A 22,042-nucleotide genomic window follows, 5' to 3' on the forward strand; every position below is an offset into this window, starting at 1 on the left:
CGATTGGCAGTGAGTTGGTAATGGGTACAGAGAACCACTGTAGTTTCTAGATTGCAATGGAACTAATAACAAGGTCAAAAGGGGATTTGGTCAAGTAGGCTTACATTTGATTTGGCAGAAAATAAATGCATCGAACCGTAATAGAAGTAGAGTAGAGGCTAAGTAGTAGTCCTACGTTTCTTTTCATGCAGACTTGTGAATGGTACACTTAAACCTAATTTGGCGGCGTTGTGTCTACATGAACTGCGAATCAATCGAAATCCGCATTCCATTAGTTACACCATCATGAGAAGTCCGTAGCAGGCGTTGAGTCATGGGTTTACAAACAGGTTTGTTCGAGGAGAAGGAGTCTACGTCACTGGAGAAGTTAGATGCTGCCTATGAAGGGGAGGGTCCTTTAGTGAAGCGTCTGCAGCATGTTATAAACTGGACGGCTGCTCTCGGCCCACATCCTTTCCGCATTCAATCTCAGACTTCAAATTGTAGATTTTAAGTAACGACGAACAGATCAGGACGAGGTGCGTGTACTGAAGCGTGACGACTTTGTCAGTGGAAGAGGCTCTGACACGATCCAGTGAGGACCGCATCACCTGCAGTCATGCATTCCTGCGAGTCGTGTTGTTGGTGAGTACGATCCCTCACCGTGGACTGTTCTCAGCTTGGGTCACTTCAGGGCAGACTGTTGCATTCACCTGATCGCATGGCATGGTGGTTATGCGGTTCTTCAGATAGTGTAAGATCTAACATCTAGTGATCGTGCGCCTCCATAGTCTGGGGAAATGTCTCAACGGTGTGTCGCTTTGCAAGTCCAGACGAGTCTGGGGGGACTTCCTGTACCGCTCACACCTGCACTTCTTTACCATGTCTACCTACATAGTTGTGTTTACATTACCCGCTTGGGCACAACAAGGTTTAAGACTGACGACAGGTTGAGATTGGCCCTATTTCAGCACTCTGTTATGTCACGTCGCAGCTGATCTCTTTAAAAACAGGCAATTCAGAATCTGGAAGGATCTTTTTGATATTCCCCCGATCTGCCTTCCTTGATGTCCTTAGTTTAACCGTAATGTTATCCGGGAAGAGGGCCCTGCCACCAAAATCCACATGAACATTTTGTACTACATTTGTAACCATGTCTTTGTACGCTATCTCTTCCTTACGCCGCTCTTACTCCTCTTAAGATAATGTAATGAGGCTGTGCGCCGCTGGGGGGCGCAGACCACAGGCGCTCATGTCATTTTCGATACCTTTACCTGAGTTTACTATCATTGTGCACGAGAATCCATTCTCCTCCATTGTATCTCTAATATGCTTAATAAATCGTTGCGTTTATGGGCATTATATTTTACCACATTTGGTATGTGCTCTCTAAAGTCTATGTCGGTATACGTGCCAAAGAGGATGGACGTACTGTCAGTGTCGTCAGCTGTTGGTTTGCACAAGTAATGTACTGTTTTAAACGGTCGTGTAGACATAAAACGTGTGAAACTATATTAAGACCTTTAGTTCCTATAATATATTCATTGTGTAGATTTGTCTTCTGTGTCCTATCTCTAGTCAGGATGCGTCACTCACTGGCGGGCCTGGCACCTGAATATGCAAGGCAGTCATGCAAAGAAGCTTAAGGGCTTTAGATACAATAGTTAGTGTTTGTGTTTATATAAACCACAGCATAGTAGCAGGAGCGGGGCCACATGGAGGGACTAGGATCACAGATCATACATTAACTCCAGAGGGATGCATGCAGGATACATGGGAGACCCCTCTCCAAGTGCCATGGATAAGGTCATGTACGGACAGTGTCAATGAGGTGATCTTGTGCTACAGGACACCCACTGAAAGGTGGATCAGTACACAAAATTCCCGACGTTGCTCACATCAGAGCTATTGACTTAAGGGATTAATGGTTTCACAGTCGGCCAAATGCCCTCAACTTTCCATCCTCTCGTCTCACCCTTTCCTCTCCCATCCTTTCTTCTTTCTTTCTCTCTTCTTCCACTATCCTCTCCTTTTCTAGCTCATCTGAAGGATTGTTTTCAGGATAACGATTATTGTTATGATAATTGTTATAATCATTGTTATACACCCACTCACTACGAACGTGTAGATATGTAGATATGTTTAAGAACATTTTACCTATTTTAGAATGTACATCACCTTTGATTTAGGACCCTATAACTAAAGGAAGGAGGATAATATATTTTCTTCTTTCTGCTGGCACACAATAGAACCAATGTGGCAGCCATTTCATGTTGTACCATCCCTCTGTGTTCCTTCCCAAGGTTTCAACTTGTAGCTTAAAAAAACCTGGACTATTGGGAGTCAATGCTTATCGGTTGGGATTTAAATAATAATATGGTCTGGATTTCCAGGCTCATTTTTACCTATATATTTTTAAAATGCTATCAAAAATGATGTGTGGTCGGTGCAGTTTCAGTTTCAGTCAGGTGAAGATACTGAGAGCCTGCTGTGAAGCTCAGACAGAAACAGCATCATGTAGTTCCTCTTTATATGTTCACGGAAGGGGATTCACTTAATTCTCGCAATTCAAAGCCATTCATGCTTTCCTTCATTAGGTGAGGATGAGGATTTCAGCTGCTAGTTAGTGGCTCTTCAGATTATTATTTTTTGGAGGTCCTGGTTGACAATTATGTTTAATAAAAAAGTTATTAAAGGTCCCTGCCATTGGTTATATTGCATGCCTTATTAAAATAGATGCATCTCCATAAGCATCAGTGCACAGTATAAACTCTCTAGTTTTAAAAACGTTTTCTCTCATCTGTACATGTTAGGGAGGCAAGATCAAACGATGGATGTGCGTGGACAAGGAAGAGCTCAATTTAAATATAGATATTTTTTGTGTGAAATCTGAACACCTTTCACTGCCAAATGTTTACAGTTCGGATTCAATTTGAATCAGCAGCGCCGGCCACGGCTTAACACTGATGTAGTACTACATACACAGTCCGAAAGCAAAAATAAAATGGAAATACATTGAAAATAGAGAGTGATTTAAAAGGATGTGGCTTTAGGGTCCACATGGGGCCAGACACTGCCCTGGCTGAACACTCACTGTAGGAACTCTGTGGACATGCACTGCAGCAGCCCTGGCCTTCAGTCCAATCAGTCTGATAAGAAAGGAATGGTTATGTCAGTAGGGGCCGACTAGGAAAATGTGGACTAATAATAGTCTCTGTAAAGTCACACAACCATTTTAATCGTCTACTTTTGCCTTCTACAGAGCTACGCCATTGTTTGAGGTTTCAGCGCAATCAAACAGGATGAGGGTGAATACACATAGATCAACTAAAAGTGGGGACCAGAGACGGAAACAGGGGCAGGGAGGGGCGTGAGGACAGGGAAGAGGTGTCATCAACTTACAGTGGGGCGGGGGGGGGGGGGGGGAGCCCAGGTCTGTTGGTCTGTGGACATGTTGGGCTGTGAGGCAAGGGAAGGGCGATTTGATGTAAACACCAACCCCTCAGTGGTCTGTGAGTGGTTAGTATTGGCATCATATGGCCCTCGCCTTGCCTCACAGCTTTCATCACAGTTGGAAGTTGGAAGTAGGCCTACTCTCGTACTTTGGAAACCGTGTGTTTGGAAACCCTTAGGATGCATGCAGCTCTGCCGTAACCAAGTCGATCTCGGAATGATGAGTGGATCCACAGGCCACTGACGTGTTGTTTAGCTATTTTGCGTTAAAATAACACATTTGTTTAACCAATTTAACCAATTTAGGATCAGTTGATCGAAACTAGATTCTGCAGCAGTGGTCGTCTGCTACGTTTATAGGCAGTGAAAGATACCTACTATTAATTATTAATTGACCTATATATATTGTACAGTATATATAATATTATTGTTTCTTTTTTTTCCCCAAGTGGGGTAAAACATAAACCTGTTCCAATACATTGCTAAATCCAAGAATCCAAGCTGTATCCAACCATAACATGACCAGTTTTTTACTTATTGTGTGAACCTTGACATCATCATGACATTTTCAGGTCCACCAAGTAACTGTCGATTGAACACTCTTTATATCAGAGCAATAATGTGTCTTCTCAGTCTGCACCTTTTTAGTTCATTTCAAATGATAGCTTCTTAAAGCCTCTGACAAGGCAATTCTGTGTTTTCGTTTAACAATGTCAATTGGGGCATTTATACATTTAATGAGCATCAGAACAGGCATGGAAATAAGTTCATCCTCCAAATCTGAACTACTTCTTTTTTTATGTGCTACCTGATATCAGGTCAAAGTTTGGCAGGATTAAATACACTTTTGCCGATATGGTTCTGATATCGGGAGCAAGTGATGAGACATGTCGGTGTTTGACAAAAAACGTTTACGACAATGTTTACTCATGCAGTATTACCATGACTAAACTACTTATGAGTTAACTCGTGCAGTATAAGTGGAACCAAAACACATGTTCACACAACTGTCAACTAAGATAAAAACCTTTTAGGAAGCTACTAAATGATAGTCGCCGGCTGATAAGAAGCGTCTACAAAAACCTGTGATGAAAGTGACCTGGCACTATCTTGGTTACCAACTGTTTCCGTTTGCATACTTACGTCATTAAAACGTCATTCATTTGATATTTTTGTTTTCTACTTCTAATTCTTTTTTTAATTTTTTTTATATGTTTTATTGAGCACTGGCCATACAAAATGTTCACGATGTAAAGACGCATGAAAACATAAAACAGTGCTCACATTTTTTTTCCTTTTCCCCCCTCCCCCCCAGTACACCATCTTCTACTTCTAATTCTAGTTATTATTAGGGAGGAAAGAAATTCCAAAAAACTAGGTGAATAAATGGTTAAATCTCAACGGGTAAGCTTACTCGTTTTGTAGGCGAGTCTGTTGTATATGCCACCAATTCACATATATGAAAAGTCTGCTTTAAGAGCCTTTGTATTTTATACAGTCTATGTGTGTGTGTGTGTGTGTAAAACCCACAGCAATGCAAACAAGGCCCAAATAGACAAATGAGACTAACATTTTCAGTTGAACCATCACTTTTTTTGCATTATAATAAGCAAATCAAGCAGGATATAGGGACTTTAAGTGGCAAGCTGTAAGAATTTCATGTTAATTAATGTTTGTTAAAGGTATACTCCGACATATCTGTAAATTGGCATTTGACTGTCTTACCCAGAATCAGATAAGTTGTTTAATTCCATATTCATAATTTTCATGAAAAACAGTTGCCTAGCTCCTGTTCTGAGGGGAATACGCTGTTCATTTGTAAGTAACTACACAAGATTCTAGTTTGTCTACAAACACTGATAATTCTGCCATATGTATACCTAAAGGTTACCATCTGCGAGGACCACCCAGCAAGAAGCAGCGGATAATATAATTTTGCCTGCGATGCAAGTAAAAAGTGTATTCCCCACATGAACGGGAGCTAGGCTACTAGCAGTAACTCTGCAAGTCAATGGAAGCGGCTAACAGAAGCAAATGCTAACCGAGCAAATTCCCCTTCTGGACTCACAATGACGAATTGTACAGGCAAACAGCCATTCACAGATATCTCTGAGTATCCCTTTAACGGACGTTAAATTACATTCAAATATTCAGGAAGGCCACCTTGAGTCTCTATCCTTTTTATCGGTTATTATAATGCAAAAAAAGTAGTTTAACAGAGAATCTGAGTAGATTTTATAGTACAGCTGTACTAAGTATCTCACATTAAATTGCAAGAATTTAAAGACGTCTTGCTCCTGTTGATTTACATATTATTTTGTCACTTGCAGAGGTTGGATGTTTGCTGGAATTCAAGAAACCGTGGAGTCTACGTCATCAGCACTCGCACCAGAAAAAGTGTGAAATCAAGGTAAAACCAAGTCACCTACATCTCCATTAGGTTGGCAAGTAAGGCGATGGACAGTATGATATTGTGTAGATGTGGTTGGTTAATCAGATTGTTCATCCCTGTTAAAATATTGAAAGCTAAGATATGAGAATTATTATTGTAAAATATTAACAAATATATAATAACACTAATCACACTAGTAAATTACGGCAAGCAAGAAAGAGTTGCTTGTGGTATGAAGTTCAAGTCAAGGCCTCTTATGATAAGGGATAAAATGATGACCTCATTTTTTTTCACAGCATCAAAATTTCTATTAATTTCTATAAATTCAAATAAAATGTTTTTTTTGCTGGAGGAAGTTGTTGCACAGCAGCACTGTCTCTCCTACAACAAGCATGGATTGTTGGCAACGATTAACCGGTTTCACTATTAACCGTGCTATGTAAATGTCACGGTTTGTAACCATTGGACCGAGCTCTGCATTGCCTGAAACACTCGCTCTAATGCTTTAAAAAGAGCTAGATAGCCTACATTTAATCTCAACAGAAACATTTCCAAAATCACAGTAACCTTTATATCCTTTCAATATCCTTTAAAACAGCCACAGAAAATAAAACATTACATTTATTTACATAAATTTTACATATTTTTTTACATATTTTATTTATGTATTTACATACATAAATAATAAATAATATAAATATGAACACTAACATACTCTAGCACACACACACACACACACACACACACACACACACACACACACACACACACACACACACACACACACACAGTCTTAATGGTCCATTTCCTTGTTCCGGGGCTTTGCATTTGGCATGCATTTCCACATGCTCTGCAAATGTCAAGAATGTTTTCTAGGACAATAAAACAATAAAACAATAGAGAACAATAGAGACTCAACTGTGTCAGTTGAGTCCCTTTACAACATGCCTTATAAGGTAATAATAATCTTTACAATACGAAAAGCTAACCTGATACTCTTGCGTAGTTGCCATGCAATCTCCATGCACAATGTTTTATTTAGTTAGTATTTATCCACATTTGTGCTGACATTCAGCCCTCCTCCAGTTAGAAATAGCTCTGCAAACGACACACGTCACACAAAGTCAGAGTCAAGGGATCCGGTGCACATATACCTTGCAAACAAGTGGCCCGCAAGATTCAGAATCTTGCAGGAAAGAATGGCTCATCGTGCCACAGATCTGTCTGGATATATGGGTGCCTCTGTTTCTCAGAGCTCTCTAAAATGGATAAACATGTTTAGGTTATAATTCACCTAAAGATTGCATTAACCTCATTGCTATAGAACTTTTCTTGTAAGATCCCTGCATTTTTTAATCTTATCTGGTGTTGCACCAAAAAGGTTTTTAGCATAGTGCCCTTGTTTCTTGAAGATACATATCAATTGAGTTATGACTTGCTACAACAAGCGTCCTGTGAGGTTTGTCACAAACAGGTCGGAAGAGGACATCATAAGCCATTGGATCAAGCTAGAAGAGAAGAAAGTATTGACAAAGTTGATCTTTAATGGGATTCAATATGCAGCACTTTGGAAATACTTAATTTGCTCAATCCCCTGAATGATCCATTCCACGTCGCTGTCATTGTGAAGTCCAACAGATAAAAAGATGTTCTGATGACCTGCTGAGCCCGCCAAACTCAACAAGTAGATGGTAGAGGCATTTAAGACCCGTACATACAAATGGTTGTGTTACTTTGGCCATCACTTATATTGGCGCCTAAACGGAAACACTTTAAAATGCACACCCACCTCCCTCCCTAAAGACATTGTATGGCCCCGCCTTGCTCCATAGCACACCCTGTCTCCTCCCCGACCAGATGTCAGCCATTACCGAAATGAGGAAACCACAGCAGCCCTTTCTAAGGGTCCATTGTAACTGAAGACAAACAGCAAATCATTTATCACAATAACTCTAAAGATATTTAACTCTTTTTTTCCACTGCTGTAGCTTTTTTTCTTAACATCTCAAATTGATGGGTCCTTGGTCTTCTGAGGTGATGGGGGCCTGTGAGGGGGGGCCCATGAGGGGGGGACCATGAGGGGGGGGGGGGGCGTGGGGAGCAACGGGAGGGGTTTGGTGGCAGCAGGATGACAGGAGGAGAGATGGGATGTGGCCTTTCTTCCAGTATGGGTGATCTTTATTTTATGGTTTTCATTGTGGCAACTATTTCTTTGGCCACAATGACCAGGCCATGAATCATTATAAACAAACCTTGGCAATAAACCAGATCCAACATCACCGCCCTGCGTCCTTTGTCTGGAAGAGCCCAATAGAAGTCACCTGGGTGGAGGGTGGTGATGCTGATCCGGTTTGGTGATGATGTGATGTTAAATCTGGTTTATTGTAAAGGTTTGATAATGATACATGGCCGGGTGCTCCATGTTGCCATCTAGGAGATCTCTCCCTGAGTGTGTGTGGGTGATGTCTGGTTTAACCTGTGCACACTGATTACTGATTACTGTGCAACAGGTGTGCAGCCTCACCCAGCCCCAGAGTCCATTGAGGGCGCACTCACACTAGGCCATCTGTACCGTGCCCCCTAAAGTACGTTTGCCCCCTAAAGTCTAGATCGTTTGGCCAGTGTGAGTACGCCATCCGTACTCAAGTACAGTTAAATTCCGTGACCTCCGTACACTTCGGAGAGGTGTGCTCAGGCCACGGTACAGATGCTAATGAGCCGACAAGCACACGCACGGATACGCAACCTATATGTACAAGGGGCAACCGTACTCAGGCCCAGTTGAGATTGCCTAGTGTGAGCACAGGCCAGCGGCACAGTGGGGGGGGAGGCAATCGTACTTGAGTACGGTACAGGGCAACTTTGCCTAGTGTGAGTGCGCCCTCAGACTCAGCCAGGTGAGGCTGCCAAATCCAGCGAACTTCGGTTCTAGAATACCTTCCTTAACTGGGCGGCAATGATGTTGGATCGATCTCATCCAGCCTATGGCTTTATTGTTTATGTTTATTATCGGTGATTTTGACCATCTGGCCAATACGTTGGACTTTCACGGGCAAATGTACCATCGTTAGGTGTACATGAGCCACATCTAAGAACATTATCGACATTTGGTCTTTAGACAAATCGCATTAGCGGTTATTGGTCTATATTGGGTTTGCAAAGCACGATGGTAACCAGTTGTCTTCAACCAGCCGCAGTCTAAATGTTCTCCGGATAGTGAAGTAATGGATTAGGTATTCCCGGCTGTTACATTGTTAGTGTGCCACAGGTGACGTGGGGAATGTTTATCAGAGAGCGTCATCAAACCCAATTGATTTTTGATGAGTAAGGAGACGTTGATTTAGACCATTGCTAGGGTTGTACGTTACTTTATTGTGGTACTCTGCAGGACATGCCTATTTACAACAGGAGAAACGATCACATGCTGTCATGAGAGTGTCCTTTGTGTTTAAGGGGGCTACGCTACATCAGCTAAACAATGGCTGAGCTAAACAAACAACCAAAACTAGAATAGGAAGGATTTTCTCACGCCAGATGTAAAATCTGATCAATCATTCTTAAATATATAAAATATTAATAAGAAAAAAAACAATACAACATTGAATTAAAGAATGCTCATATGATTTAATACATCCATAGTGTTGTGAATTAAATGAATGCATAATAATGTTTAGTTATTTTGCAGACTATAATCGTACCATCAGAATCTATAATCATTATCCCTAGCATGGGCCCTTGAGGTTCTTAATACACTGTGAGTGAGATGATAAAGTGCACACTGAGTAAGTTGATGTTGATGATGTTGATGTTGATGTTGGACATAAGCTCTTATGGCATGAAGCCTGTGACTTCAGTTGTGATTGCATTTGTGCATGAGTGAGTGGCTTCACATTTTAGTTCCACTTTCTCTCTCACTTAGGGTAGGGTGCCCAGAAAGCTCTGTCACTGTACTCAAGAACGGCAAGGGATCGCCTTGATGGCTCAACCAAGCGAGCAGTGGATAGGCCTCCAGTCACTGTGTGACAGGAATCAGGATGTTTCCTGAAAGTGGAGTTGACAGTTTTTACAGAGAAAGGAGAAGTGTTGCCAGATGGGGAGATGTAGATGAATGGTTTCTAGAGCTTTCTTCTTGGGGTTAGTGTCTCCATCATCTCTCCAGTTGGCCTCCGTGATACACCATCTGCATCTTGATTCTGTTTGCCAGTTTGAAAGCTTCATAGCTGATACCCTAGCCTGGTTCCGCCCGCCTCCGTACTTCCGCTCAATTTTCATTTCACTTCAGTACTAGGTCTGGGAGTGCTGTATGTTCGAACAATTTTTTTTCCCTCAAGTTTGTCCCTCCAATCAGCGAACAGGAGGCGCGGCCTGAGAACAGTGACGTACAGGTCGTGCGCGAGTTTCAGTTGTAGTCAAACGAATACCAGGAAGCAGCAGGAAGAGCATGGAGAAAGCTATTCGGTCTGTTGTGGAAACTCTGCCGAATCTAGATAAATTAAAGCCAGATTTTTTTTTTGTTGGTGGTCAAGATGTTGTGGCACTTCTTCCCACGGGATTCGGGAAAAGTTTAATTTTCCAGCTGGCTCCGTTAGTGGTGAAGGAGTTTGCTAAGCATGAAATACGTCACGACCAAACGTTAGCGATTGGTTAAGGCAGATCCGGAGTGGCACTGGGCAGAGCCAATAGGTTTTAAACTTCAACAGCACCCGCCTTCAAGTGAGCAATCGTTTGTCTCTATAGCAGTTCTAGACCATCGGAATGAATGAAATGAGTACGAAGGTCTAGTTAGGACTAGGCTACTGCTATCCTACATGTAATAATAAAATCTCTTCTTATTGCCATTTATAAAGGCTTTATTTAAATGGTGATGAAAAAGCAGCTCTGGTTTGTCATTATAGGGAAAGACAAGCATATAAATTTTTTTTTATAATTAATAAGTAATAATGTTTATTTGATGTCTTAATCTCTTCGTTCCTACCCTCACCTATGGTCATGAGGGGTGGGTGATGACCGAAAGGACGAGATCGCGGATACAAGCGGCCGAGATGAGTTTTCTCAGGAGGGTGGCTGGCTTCTCCCTTAGGGATAGGGTGAGAAGTTCAGTCATCCGGGAGGAACTCGGATTAGAGCCGCTGCTCCTTTGCTTAGAAAGGAGTCAGTTGAGGTGGTTCGGGCATCTGGTAAGGATGCCCACTGGACGCCTCCCTTGGGAGGTGTTCCAGGCACGACCAGTGGGGAGGAGACCCCGGGGAAGACCCAGGACTAGGTGGAGAGATTATATCTCAACACTGGCCTGGGAACGCCTCGGGATCCCCCCGTCAGAGCTGGTCAATGTGGCCCGGGAAAGGGAAGTCTGGGGCCCCCTGCTTGAGCTGCTGCCCCCGCGACCCGACCCCGGATAAGCGGACGACGATGAGGATGAGGATGAGGATGAGGATCTCTGACGCTTACTCAGATACCATGTGTAAAAAGGAACTAAAATGATGGTGGTGGCAAAGCTGCTCTCAGTGGATTTGACACTTCCTACCTCATCAAACTGTAAAAATCGAAACCTTATAAATGGCAACAGGATTTATAATATCCGGATAGGATAGAACATTTGAAAAAAAAAAAGGGGTTTCAAATGCATGTCAATTTAAAAGTTATATAACCAGAATACACCCAACAGTTTGCGCCTTTTGGAGCAATTGATTTCCACATATGGTAGCGGTCTTATACTGTTCCAAAATCTAAAGTCAGTCAAATTACGTAAGTAAGCTCTATGTTGGGAAGTAAAGCAAAAAATATGATCCTCTGAGAAAAACTTGCCGTGCAAATTGCTGTTAATCTTTTAACAGTTATTCGCTTTGTTTCATATGATGTAAGATAGTTAAGATTGCTCCGGCAATTGCTACCCCCTCTGTCTAAACTCTACATTCATATTATTATCAAGTTATTGTTGTTTAACTTGTTTCATGTTGTTGTTGTTTTATTTGTGTGTGTGTACTGACCTATTTCCCTTGAAGATAGGTATTTTGTGTGTATCTCTTGAATTATAAAAATGGCTTCGATTTTTCTAGGTGCAAGATTGATGGATGCTAAGTTTGGAGTTTCTTAAAGTCGACCAAAGATCAACGGAGTCAGAACAAGCGGCGTCAGCATGGCGTTCAAACACGAGAATGTTGAAGACCTCTATGAGATTGGCGTCGTTCTTGGCAGGTAACCTGAATGTTGGCGTGCATGAAAATATGTTCCTCCAGCAACATTCTTTAGAACATCGTATCCTTACTGGGAAGTACGCCTCACGGATGATAACCAAACCCTTGTATAATATTATAAAATATAAAGGAAAGAGTAAAACAAGCTTATTTTGTCTCCTTGAACAAAAAAATGCTCTGTCAAAACATCACTATTGGCATCACTATTGTACAGATATTTCTGTTTTTCTCATAAAGTCTGCATTAACTACTTAATCATTGTGTCACACATCCCATATATTGATCTCCCGTCACGTTCCCCAACACCGCCACAATCTGACATACATGGACACATCCTCTTGTATCTATGGACACACGTGCTCCTTGTACAGTAACCGCACTGATTCACTCTGCCGGTACTCCGCATAGCGGACACTTTGGGCAGGTGCGACAGGTGACAGAGCGATCCACAGGAGCTCAGTGGGCCGCGAAGTTCATTAAGACCCGCAAGAGCGCGTGCAGCCGCCTGGGCGTGGAGCGGAGCGCGGTGGAGCGTGAGGTGGAGCTGCTGCAGGCGCTGACGCACCCCAGCATCATGGCCCTCAAGGACGTGTTCGAATGCCGCGCGGAGATGGTGATCATCGTGGAGCTGTGAGTTTGTGTGATCGTATGAAAACGGTGATATTTGACGGCCGCTGTTATTTTCGTCCATTTTCATGTGTATATAACAATTGTGGTTATCAACTCTTTAATTTGAGACGCAAACATAGGATCGATGCGGCACAAGGCTCAAGTCTGCTACTGTAAATTGTCAACAAATGTTTCATGATGTGAAGTACAATGCCTCTAATCTTCTTAATGATTCTGTCTGTTAAGACACTTTGCAGTGAATCACTGAATAGCTATGTAATAATATGCATGCTTTTCAGAGCACGGTGTAAAACTCCATCTCCATACCAATGTCTGATTTCTTATGTCTATGTCTTATGTCGATTTTGCCACACAGCACGTATTTTACTTGTCCCATTCTTTCCTCCTCTGTAAGATGTCTGGATTCGGTCATATATGATTGTGTATAGAATTCCATCTCTTCTGCTGTGCCTGTAGAGACACAAGGACTACATGTTTTCAATGACGGTTGGATTTCTTGTGTTTCCTCTCTGCAGCATCAGTGGCGGGGAGCTTTTCGACTTCATCGCGGCAAAGGACAACGTGACGGAGAGCGAGGCCATCGCCTTCCTGAAGCAGATCCTGGAGGGCGTGGGCTTCATGCACAGCAAACACATCGCTCACTTTGACCTCAAGGTGAGCAAATGGAAATGTCCAGCTGTTTGGTTTTGTACACAATGAGCTCTGAATGTCGTGGTGACTCATGTTGAATTTGTTGACGTTGGCATATTCACATCCAGGTGTCTGTATTCTGAGAGATTAGATACTATTGACTCAGAGAAGGGACTACCTTATATTTAGGGCGGCATTAGCTCAGGGGGTAGAGCGGGTAACCGCAAGGTTGCTGGTTCGATCCCCGGCTCCTCCTAGCTGAGTGTCGAGGTGTCCCTGAGCAAGGCACCTCACCCTAACTGCTCCCGACGAGCTGGCTGTTGCCTAGCATGGCTGATGCCGCTGTCGGTGTGTGAATGTGTGTATGAATGGGTGAATGTCAGGCAATATTGTAAAGCGCTTTGGGTGGCCACTGGTTACAAAAAATGCGCTATATAAATGCAGTCCAGTCCATCTGTTATATATATCCCCCTGAAGATGTATTGTTCTGTCCACACAGCCGGAGAACATCATGCTGTCAGACAAAGATGCTGAAAACCCAGATATCAAGCTCATTGATTTTGGATTGGCCCACCGGTTCAAGCAAGGAGAGGAGTACAAGAGTATGTGTGGAACCCCACAATACATTCGTAAGTGTCAATACTATTTTACTCTGCTAGAAAACCAAACACCTTGTTGGAGCTATAGTGAAAAGCACATCTGGTAGAGTTTTCTTTATTTAGAGGGGGTGGGTGGGGGGAGTGGTATGTTGACTTTACATGATCACCCAAAACTGCATGTAACAAGCAACTCATGCAATAGCATGCGTTTAACAATTAAATCAATCAATTTCAATCTCATGTCAATTTGAGTCCAAATCTGGACTGATCCTCTGATTTAAAAAAATTGTGCATTTATGTTGAGTTTTTGGACCAGGATCAATCCATATCCCTGCTTTGTAACAAACTACTTCACTTTGCATCTAAAATAAGTTGTTGAACGGTTTGGTCTTAGTTGAACTTCTGGATGGCTGGCACAGGCATTCAAGCCTAGTCAAGATTTTATTCTTGTAAAGAGAGGGACTTTCTCTCAAAAGCAGTGGTGAAATATGCAATGCTGTGTGTCTTTTCCGGTAGAGTTGTGGGAATTAGGGAAAATTGAATATGTGTGTGTGTGTGTGTGTGTGTATGTGTGTTTGTGTGTGTGTGTGTGTGTGTGTGTGTGTGTGTGTGTGTGTGTGTGTGTGTGTGTGTGTGCGTGTGCGTCTGCGTGCATGCATGTATGCATGCATGCATACATGCATCTCTCGGACATGGCCATGAACCAGAAAGAGTTCCACACATCCACACACACCTTGCTGTGTGTGAAAAAATACATTTTGACATCTCAAAAACAATGCCACCTCTGTTTGGAGCTGAGTGTTAAGAAACTGGTTGGCAGACCAGTTGGCAAACAGGATTTCACTCCAGTTTTTTCTCTCTTTTAGTAACCGACAAAATGACATAGATCACGATGTTGTCGATCATATAAGACCGCATTTAAAACAAAACAAAACAAAACCGATTTTGGGCTACGTGCCTTAAGGCACAACTTGACCTCTAAAATCTTTCCCTGTTGTAAAAGTCCCTGTTGTATTCTCTTCACAGCCCCTGAGGTGATTAACTACAGTCCTTTGAGCACAGCAACAGACATGTGGTAAAATTATTATCCTACTATGTAATGCTAAGGCACTTCAGTGCATGATCTCACTTTCCTAACATTTTCTATTTCAGCTGCAGGCCTGCCACTGCCTACCTATGTTATTTGTCATTCTAACCTCATTCCTAATCACTTCGGATCTCATTTTCTCAAGCTCTCCAAAAATTGGGTTTGCCCAAACATATATTATTAGTACTATTATGACTGTATTGACTATTATTTTTCAGCAGTTGTAAGCTAGTAGGGCTATATGTTTAGTAGTATTCTTTATTTCACACTGAAGGTGAAGTTGCTCATGAACATTTGTCTATTTTCTTGTAGGAGCATTGGCGTGATTACTTACATACTGTAAGTTGTTACTTCACGCACTAACACATTACACATTCTAGTACCATTGAAGCCATACATAAACCGGTGAGTCATATGAGTCATATAGGTCATGATACCTGTGGCTCTTGTTCAACTATCAGATTTAGTTGAACATTGGATAATTGGAAAAACATTGAAAGTCCGCCTGCATTTCCTTTTGTAGTCGAGGTTGAGCAGCAAATATTTCTGTTCAACTCAAACCCAACTGAAAAGTAGTGACAGAAGAAACTGTTCTTAATTTTTCTAGGCAGTTTGACACATTTGACACTCTTCTTCTTGCTCTCTAGATTAAGTGGTTTGTCACCATTTCAAGATAACACAGATGAAGAGACTCTGAAGAACATCCTCGCCATGAAGTTTGAGTTTCCCGAGCATGTTTTCAACATGACAAGTGATTTGGCCAAAGATTTCATCCAGAAACTTTTGGTGAAGGATCCAATGTAAGTCCCATTTTCCATGTGTAGAGTGGATACACCGAGACGCTTGAAACAAACTTCTATGAGTCTGCTAACAATGTTAAACTAACTTCAGATGTAACGGGTTGTGGGCAGAGTTGCTCTGATGCTGGTGAACTACCGTGGTAAATTTTTGAGTTCACCACCATGGGACTCAAACTCTGGTTGAGCTCTTGAGTTCATTGCAACCATGTCCCACATTGATGTTGTATTTTCTGAACCTTTGGCCACTCAAAGAGCTTGACAATTAGTGCCTCAAAGTCACACATTCATACACAGAGTCTTACCTCAGTGAGAGAAGCCATAAGGGTAAGGTCTATTGCTCAGGGACACCACGGCACTTAGGAGGAACCAGGGATTGAACCAGCAGAGTTCTAGTTGCAAGACAGCCAACCTGATTCAACAAGCCCATTAAAACGGATAACTCTGTTGATAGGTCTGGGCATTGTGTCGTTAATTCAATTCACCCATTTGACCAACTATCCTCTGAGTTAATGTCTCCGCCACACATATTTGGGTGTTAACGTTAACTACTGAAAACAACGTTTAACAACGTTGTTGCTTGAAACAACGTTTCAAGCACCTTAGCTCATTTAATGTGATAAAACTGTAGTAGAAAAAATACATCTCTTCACTTCCAAATCTTGTTGGCCATGAGGTACACCTGTTCAATATTCTGAATTATTGAATTGGATATCCAATTGAAATCTACTATTTGTCTTTTATGTCTTCCCAAAAAACACATGTTGAATTACTATCATGGTACTAATTGCTGTAAAATAAAATAAATAGTTAAAGAATCGTTATAAAAGCACATTCATTCATCATTATGAAACATCATCATCAAAGTTCATGTACAATCTATCAAATCTATTATATTACTATGATACATTGTTTTACTTTTGTTGATGTGTCTTTTTCTATATGTTTTTTGCAGTGAAAGAATGACAGCTGAAGAATGTCTAATCCATCAGTGGATTAAGGTAAACATTTGCCTAATTTGCTATGCAACCCCTATTGCTATGGCGTTAAATGAATTACTACAAACAAACAAATTACATTGAGTGCATACTTTAATGTCATAACAATGTAATTTACATGTACATACCAGTACCAGACATTAACCACCAACATATATCTCTTTTTCAGCCTATGACACGAAAGCAGATGGCTAATAGAAATCGCTCCTCAATAAACATGAAGAACTTCAAGAAGTTCAACGCCAAGAGGAAATGGAAAGTGAGTGGGATCATGGGTAGTCATAATCGCACTTTGCACTTTCGCAATTTGTTAACTATTAAAACATGTTCAAATATTGACCTTCGCTTGAAACATTGATACTGAAATGTTCTGTGTTTTTCATTTACAAGCTTACACATCTCTTAGTGATGAGTGAAATGATGGATTCAAACTAGCATTTGTTTACTTCCTGATATATAGATGTCATAACTGGCTTCAATGCTGTTTATTGTCTTTGTCCCTTCCCCACGTACCAGTTGGTACAACATGGTGGGAGACACAGTACAACCCTCTTCTACTCTCAATAACCTCTTTGATTTTGTCTCTTTATATCACTCTCACTGTTTCTCTAGATGTCGTACAACATGGTGTGGATGTGCAACCGTTTTTTGCGTTTGAATCTTCTAAGTTCCGGGGCAAATGCGAACCTGGTGAGCATTTGATGCTATTTGTAATTGATCAGATCGGATGATCATGCCATCAATTATGCAGTTTAATTATGCAATTATGCAGTTAATAAACATGGATAAAATTGTATGACTTGGTGTATACCAGAAAATGTGCGAGACCATATGTCATTGTCTGATACTCTACTATACTATTATACATTTGATTTTATACATGTTATATTAATTAATTGATTATTGTCAATGCACAATAGCTAGGATCACAAGACTGTGGAAGCACTGGAGACGGTCCCGTTCCCGGTCCATGCTTGTGTATAACACTGGATAGCTGGTGTCTTATTTGGTAATGTTTTTTAAACGCGTGTTTCCACACTGAGTATGCCTTATCTCCTTCTCCCCAGAGGGACTGTGAGAGTGACTCTGAAGACACGGAGAGCAAGCCAGCCTCTCTCATGCGTCGCAGGCTCAGTAGCAGTTCATAATGCTGATGAGATCTACTTGGATGTGCCCATGAATAGCCATGGTTACACTGCAGTGAGAAAAAAACAGCATTTCTCCCATGTGGCCAACAATGCTTTGAAAGATGCTAAAGTCAACAATGAGTCAATACTGAGTTCTGGGCACTGCTGGAGCTTGGATTTTTATGGATTTTCTTATTTCATGGATTATGTCATTAATTGCATGAACATGGACAAACCTTGATGATGGTTGGCATATTGCAACTGTGGGTTTATAGGAATGGACATTGGGTTGGTATGCTGCAAATAAAGGCTAGGCTTTGGACATTCTTTGGAAACATCGTTACTCAAGTGTAGATAACTCAGAGTGTTTACAACATCTCCCATCAGCAGAGCACAACTGAAGATGAAGTGAAAGTGAAACAGTAAACAGGGTCAGGGGGGCAGGGTCGTCAGAAGGTTTAGTGACTAAAGAACAACAAATGTTGACACGGTGCAAACAACATTATTTTACTGGAAAGGAAATGACCTGAACTAATCAGCATCAAAGTTCAGATAGCGGTTACATTGCTACATTTTTATAGAGAATTATAGAAAATGCATGATTTACTGCGAGGTCGTCTTGCCATTTGGTCGGAATAAGCAGGATAAAATTGAGCTCCAGATGAAGAATTGTATTTATTTTAACCCAATTTGTAAACAAAAAGAAAAAGTTATAACAAAAAACAATAAAAAAATATATTCAACAAGTCTCAACTCCGGTTTTAACTTCTAGTTTTCAGAACAGCACAACTTCCATAAACTTTCCCTGTTGGCATAGCGTCCCGCAAAACCAAATGCCCAACAACAATTCATATTGAGTGTCCTTTTCTACACATCTACCAATGGTCCAAACTATTGGTGTTCCACAGGTGAGTCAACCCTATGCACAGGTAAAATAAATAAATTATTAATTTCAGACAAATGCATTAATAAATGAATAGACAGAAGTCCCAATCCCAATATCCATAGACATAAAAAAACAATATGATTGAATTAGTTTCAAGAAACCAATCTTTAAATTGTTTGTTATTGCAAAAGTACACTCCAACCCAATGTGATCTCTGCTTGTAGCCCACCACCAACAGCACTGGGAGCAGTGGGCAGTATACCACCCAGGACAGCTCCAGACCTACTGCCTAGTGCATTGGTCAAGGGCCGTGGTCGGATTATTAACCTAACATCGAGGTCTTTGGGTGTGGTTGGAAAGCCCGGTGAACACAGGGGAAACATACCAACACAGTCCACTCAGACTGGGTACCTCGGGCTGGCGGTCTGGCGGAGTTGTTGACGGGGGGGCCCCCCCTGTAATGCCGCCCCGGGCGGCTGCCCGCTTCGCCCGTACCTAAAACCGCCACTGTTAAGGCGGCACTGTTATCCTAATTCTGAAGCTCTGCTAAATTGCTTGGGACAATAAATAGCTTTGGAGCCTTTGGTTCTGGTAAAAAAAACAGAAGCAGAAAAAATCAAATCGTACTTCCTCCGACCTCTGCCTTTTACTCTTCCTTATGTGTGACTCATTATGTGTGGCTTAAAGAGCCAGTGAACCCAAACCCTTCTTCGTTTTGAACATGGTAATTTGTCTTATATGATCTTAAACATAGTTATCTATCTATTCCATTTTATCACGGTTACTGAAATAAATCCCCAGGATTCTTCTGGCGTTTCATCCCCATCACCAGTCTGGTTCCCTGTCAGACTGGCACGCAATAGGCGAGATGGCTCAGTCTCCGGAGGTTGACCTCCTGCTGCCCCCTGCTGGTCAGCACTGCCGAGGGGATTTACCTCCTGCTTCTTTTTCTTCCTCTGGTATTTATTCCTTGATTACTTTTTTCAGGCCTAGAGCAACGATTTCACCAATTGTGAGATCGTCTTGCCGTGTGGTCGGAATAAGAAGCATATACTGCCCCTACGGTTAGCATGTCCTCCCCGAGTCAAGTCAAACCAAATCCTACCCAAGGCCCAACAACAATGAATTTAATGTTGTCAATCTACAGCTCCACCGATGGTCCAAAGAGGTGAGTCAAACTCCTTCACCAATGCACAGGTAAGTATAAATCAATAATTAAATTCAGGAAAATGCAATCATAGAAACAATATGATATAATTTATTGGATGAAAGCAAATATGCAGAACTATCGGGCGTCGTTTTCCACACTGTTCATTAGTGAACCGTAAACTAAAAAATAACGAGTTTTTGAGGTAGGCCTATCGTTATTCTGCAGCTGGAAGCATGGTTATGGAAGTCCCGCCCTTTCTCGCCTATAGTGCAGTTTATAAGCACCTTCCGTCGTATTAAACATAGTATATGTATTCATTATGGATATCCTACGTCAGATATACACTTTTTAGAATATTTATTTAGAAGCAAATATTATTTATTTACTATGAAATAATAGTCAGACCCGGTTTGAATATAAAAGACCAGAAGGGCCTGCTGTCAGCTCTAGTTTATGTCTTTCTTTAGGCTACCTGAAATTTTGGTTAAGGCAACATAGGGAGAGTCCCATCACCATCTTAGTAACGTTGTCACCAGTCATAGATCTAGGCCAGAATAACACTAAAACAGAGACACAGCAAACTATGAGAATAAATAACAAATAGGTTTGGATTTATTCAGAGCTGATGATATATATATATATATATATATATATATATACAAGATTCACACATGCGTAAGCATAAAAGCACACACACACACACACACACACACACACACACACACACACACACACACACACACACACACACACACACACACATTCTTTTACTGGAGCAGTAACCAATAGCAACCCTGCAATGAGTCTGCTTTTGCAGAATAACACCATCACATAACACACCAGAAAGCGACAGCCTGTGGCTCATTGGTGATTCCCCAAAAATACAAGCTCATGTTAGTCCTACAGCTCTTGTTTATTCAGCTTTTTATTGTTCAATTGAAATTGTTTAAAGTTTGATGCTTAACAAAACTCAACAGATGATCTCAGCTCTAAATAATTCAAAACCTTTATATTTGTCTCTCTGTCTATTATTGTTATTTTGACCTTGATCTATGACTTGTAATATAGTGACTAAGATGGTGATGGGAATCCCTATTTTGCCATAACCAACTGAAATCTCAGATAAAGAGACAGGATTTTGCCATGTGTGGCATTGTCAAATGAAATGTAACAATATAGCACTTTTAAAAACAACTAGCCTTTACCAAAGTGCTGTAAAAGTTCACAGTTTAGATGGCCCCAAACAGACAAGACCAGAAAATATTGACCCTGAAGAGGTTCATATGTACACAGGCATATACAAGCAGATCAAACCGTGTAAAAAGCTATTGAAGAGAAACGCATTTTGAGAGGATATTTTAATATAGTAATCGTAGGGACGGATGTGATGGAGAAGGAAAGACAGTCTAGGAGCTGCCAATCTAGAATCCCGTCAGCTTCAATCTAGACTGCGAAGCAGACAATAGTGTTTGATCAGACAATCTGAGGGATCACAGCAGGAGAGAGGGCATGAGAGCTCAGATATGGACCAGGCGGGCAGACCAGTCCAGGCCTTATGAAACAAAAGTACCATGAAATCATTCAGGAGTTTATGCCGAGACAATGAAGAGTGGCCAACCCAGGGGAAATGTGGTCTCTCTTTTTTGTGCCAGTCAATAGTAGGGATGGGGCATGTTTTTCTGAATTGAATTATAAAATGTTGAATATATTATGCGACTACCATCTTGTCTTGAAAAGTACATTTCCCTTGGCGCGGGGCCAGTATAGCGCTCTGAGATGGGCTAGCTCAATGCTACTGTACAAACAGGAGAAACATGCATTGACTACTACAGCCGCCACAAGGTTCTGTTCTTACTGTATTAGCAAGATTGTTTTATGTCGCTTTTTTTGAAACATAGCACTGCCGGTTACAGGCTATTCTTCTCCACCACTTCGATTATTCTCCTCAAGGCTAAGATAGGGACTGCGATGGTTTCTCTCTCTTGAAAGACATTTTGGTTCCATCTCAGATGGGGGTTAAGGGCCCACTGTAGTTGGTTCAGTATCATGTGGTTGTTCCTCTTTGCCATTGCCTACATATAAACTGATGCCATGGTAGTTGTCCAGTTTCTCCATATTTG

The 22,042-nt window shown here is 41.4% G+C and overlaps 1 protein-coding gene across 1 annotated transcript; it reads left to right on the plus strand.

The window, feature by feature from the left end:
• The first annotated feature begins 355 nt into the window (after nucleotides 1–355).
• LOC311365174 (death-associated protein kinase 2) lies at nucleotides 356–18,633 on the plus strand. Its single transcript, XM_084484690.1, has 13 exons — nucleotides 356–624; nucleotides 5,763–5,842; nucleotides 11,881–12,019; nucleotides 12,427–12,648; nucleotides 13,164–13,302; nucleotides 13,778–13,907; nucleotides 14,904–14,952; nucleotides 15,277–15,303; nucleotides 15,612–15,764; nucleotides 16,717–16,762; nucleotides 16,929–17,018; nucleotides 17,372–17,449; nucleotides 17,827–18,633. The coding sequence occupies exons 3-13, from the start codon at nucleotides 11,961–11,963 to the stop codon at nucleotides 17,905–17,907; spliced, it is 1,074 nt and encodes a 357-aa protein (XP_084340816.1). The 5' UTR covers nucleotides 356–624; nucleotides 5,763–5,842; nucleotides 11,881–11,960; the 3' UTR covers nucleotides 17,908–18,633.
• Nucleotides 18,634–22,042: the final 3,409 nt, after the last annotated feature.

This window comes from Micromesistius poutassou (genome assembly GCF_964030765.1).
Source record: "Micromesistius poutassou genome assembly, chromosome: 20".
NCBI lineage: Eukaryota > Metazoa > Chordata > Actinopteri > Gadiformes > Gadidae > Micromesistius > Micromesistius poutassou.

Excerpts from the sequence above, each read along its gene's own strand:
- LOC311365174 (XM_084484690.1), top strand. The coding sequence starts at position 11,961 with ATGGCGTTCAAACACGAGAATGTTGAAGACCTCTATGAGATTGGCGTC. Across the intron at positions 12,020-12,426 it reads ATTGGCGTCGTTCTTGGCAG|CGGACACTTTGGGCAGGTGC; the intron begins GTAACCTGAATG and ends TACTCCGCATAG. Across the intron at positions 15,765-16,716 it reads CTTTTGGTGAAGGATCCAAT|TGAAAGAATGACAGCTGAAG; the intron begins GTAAGTCCCATT and ends TGTTTTTTGCAG.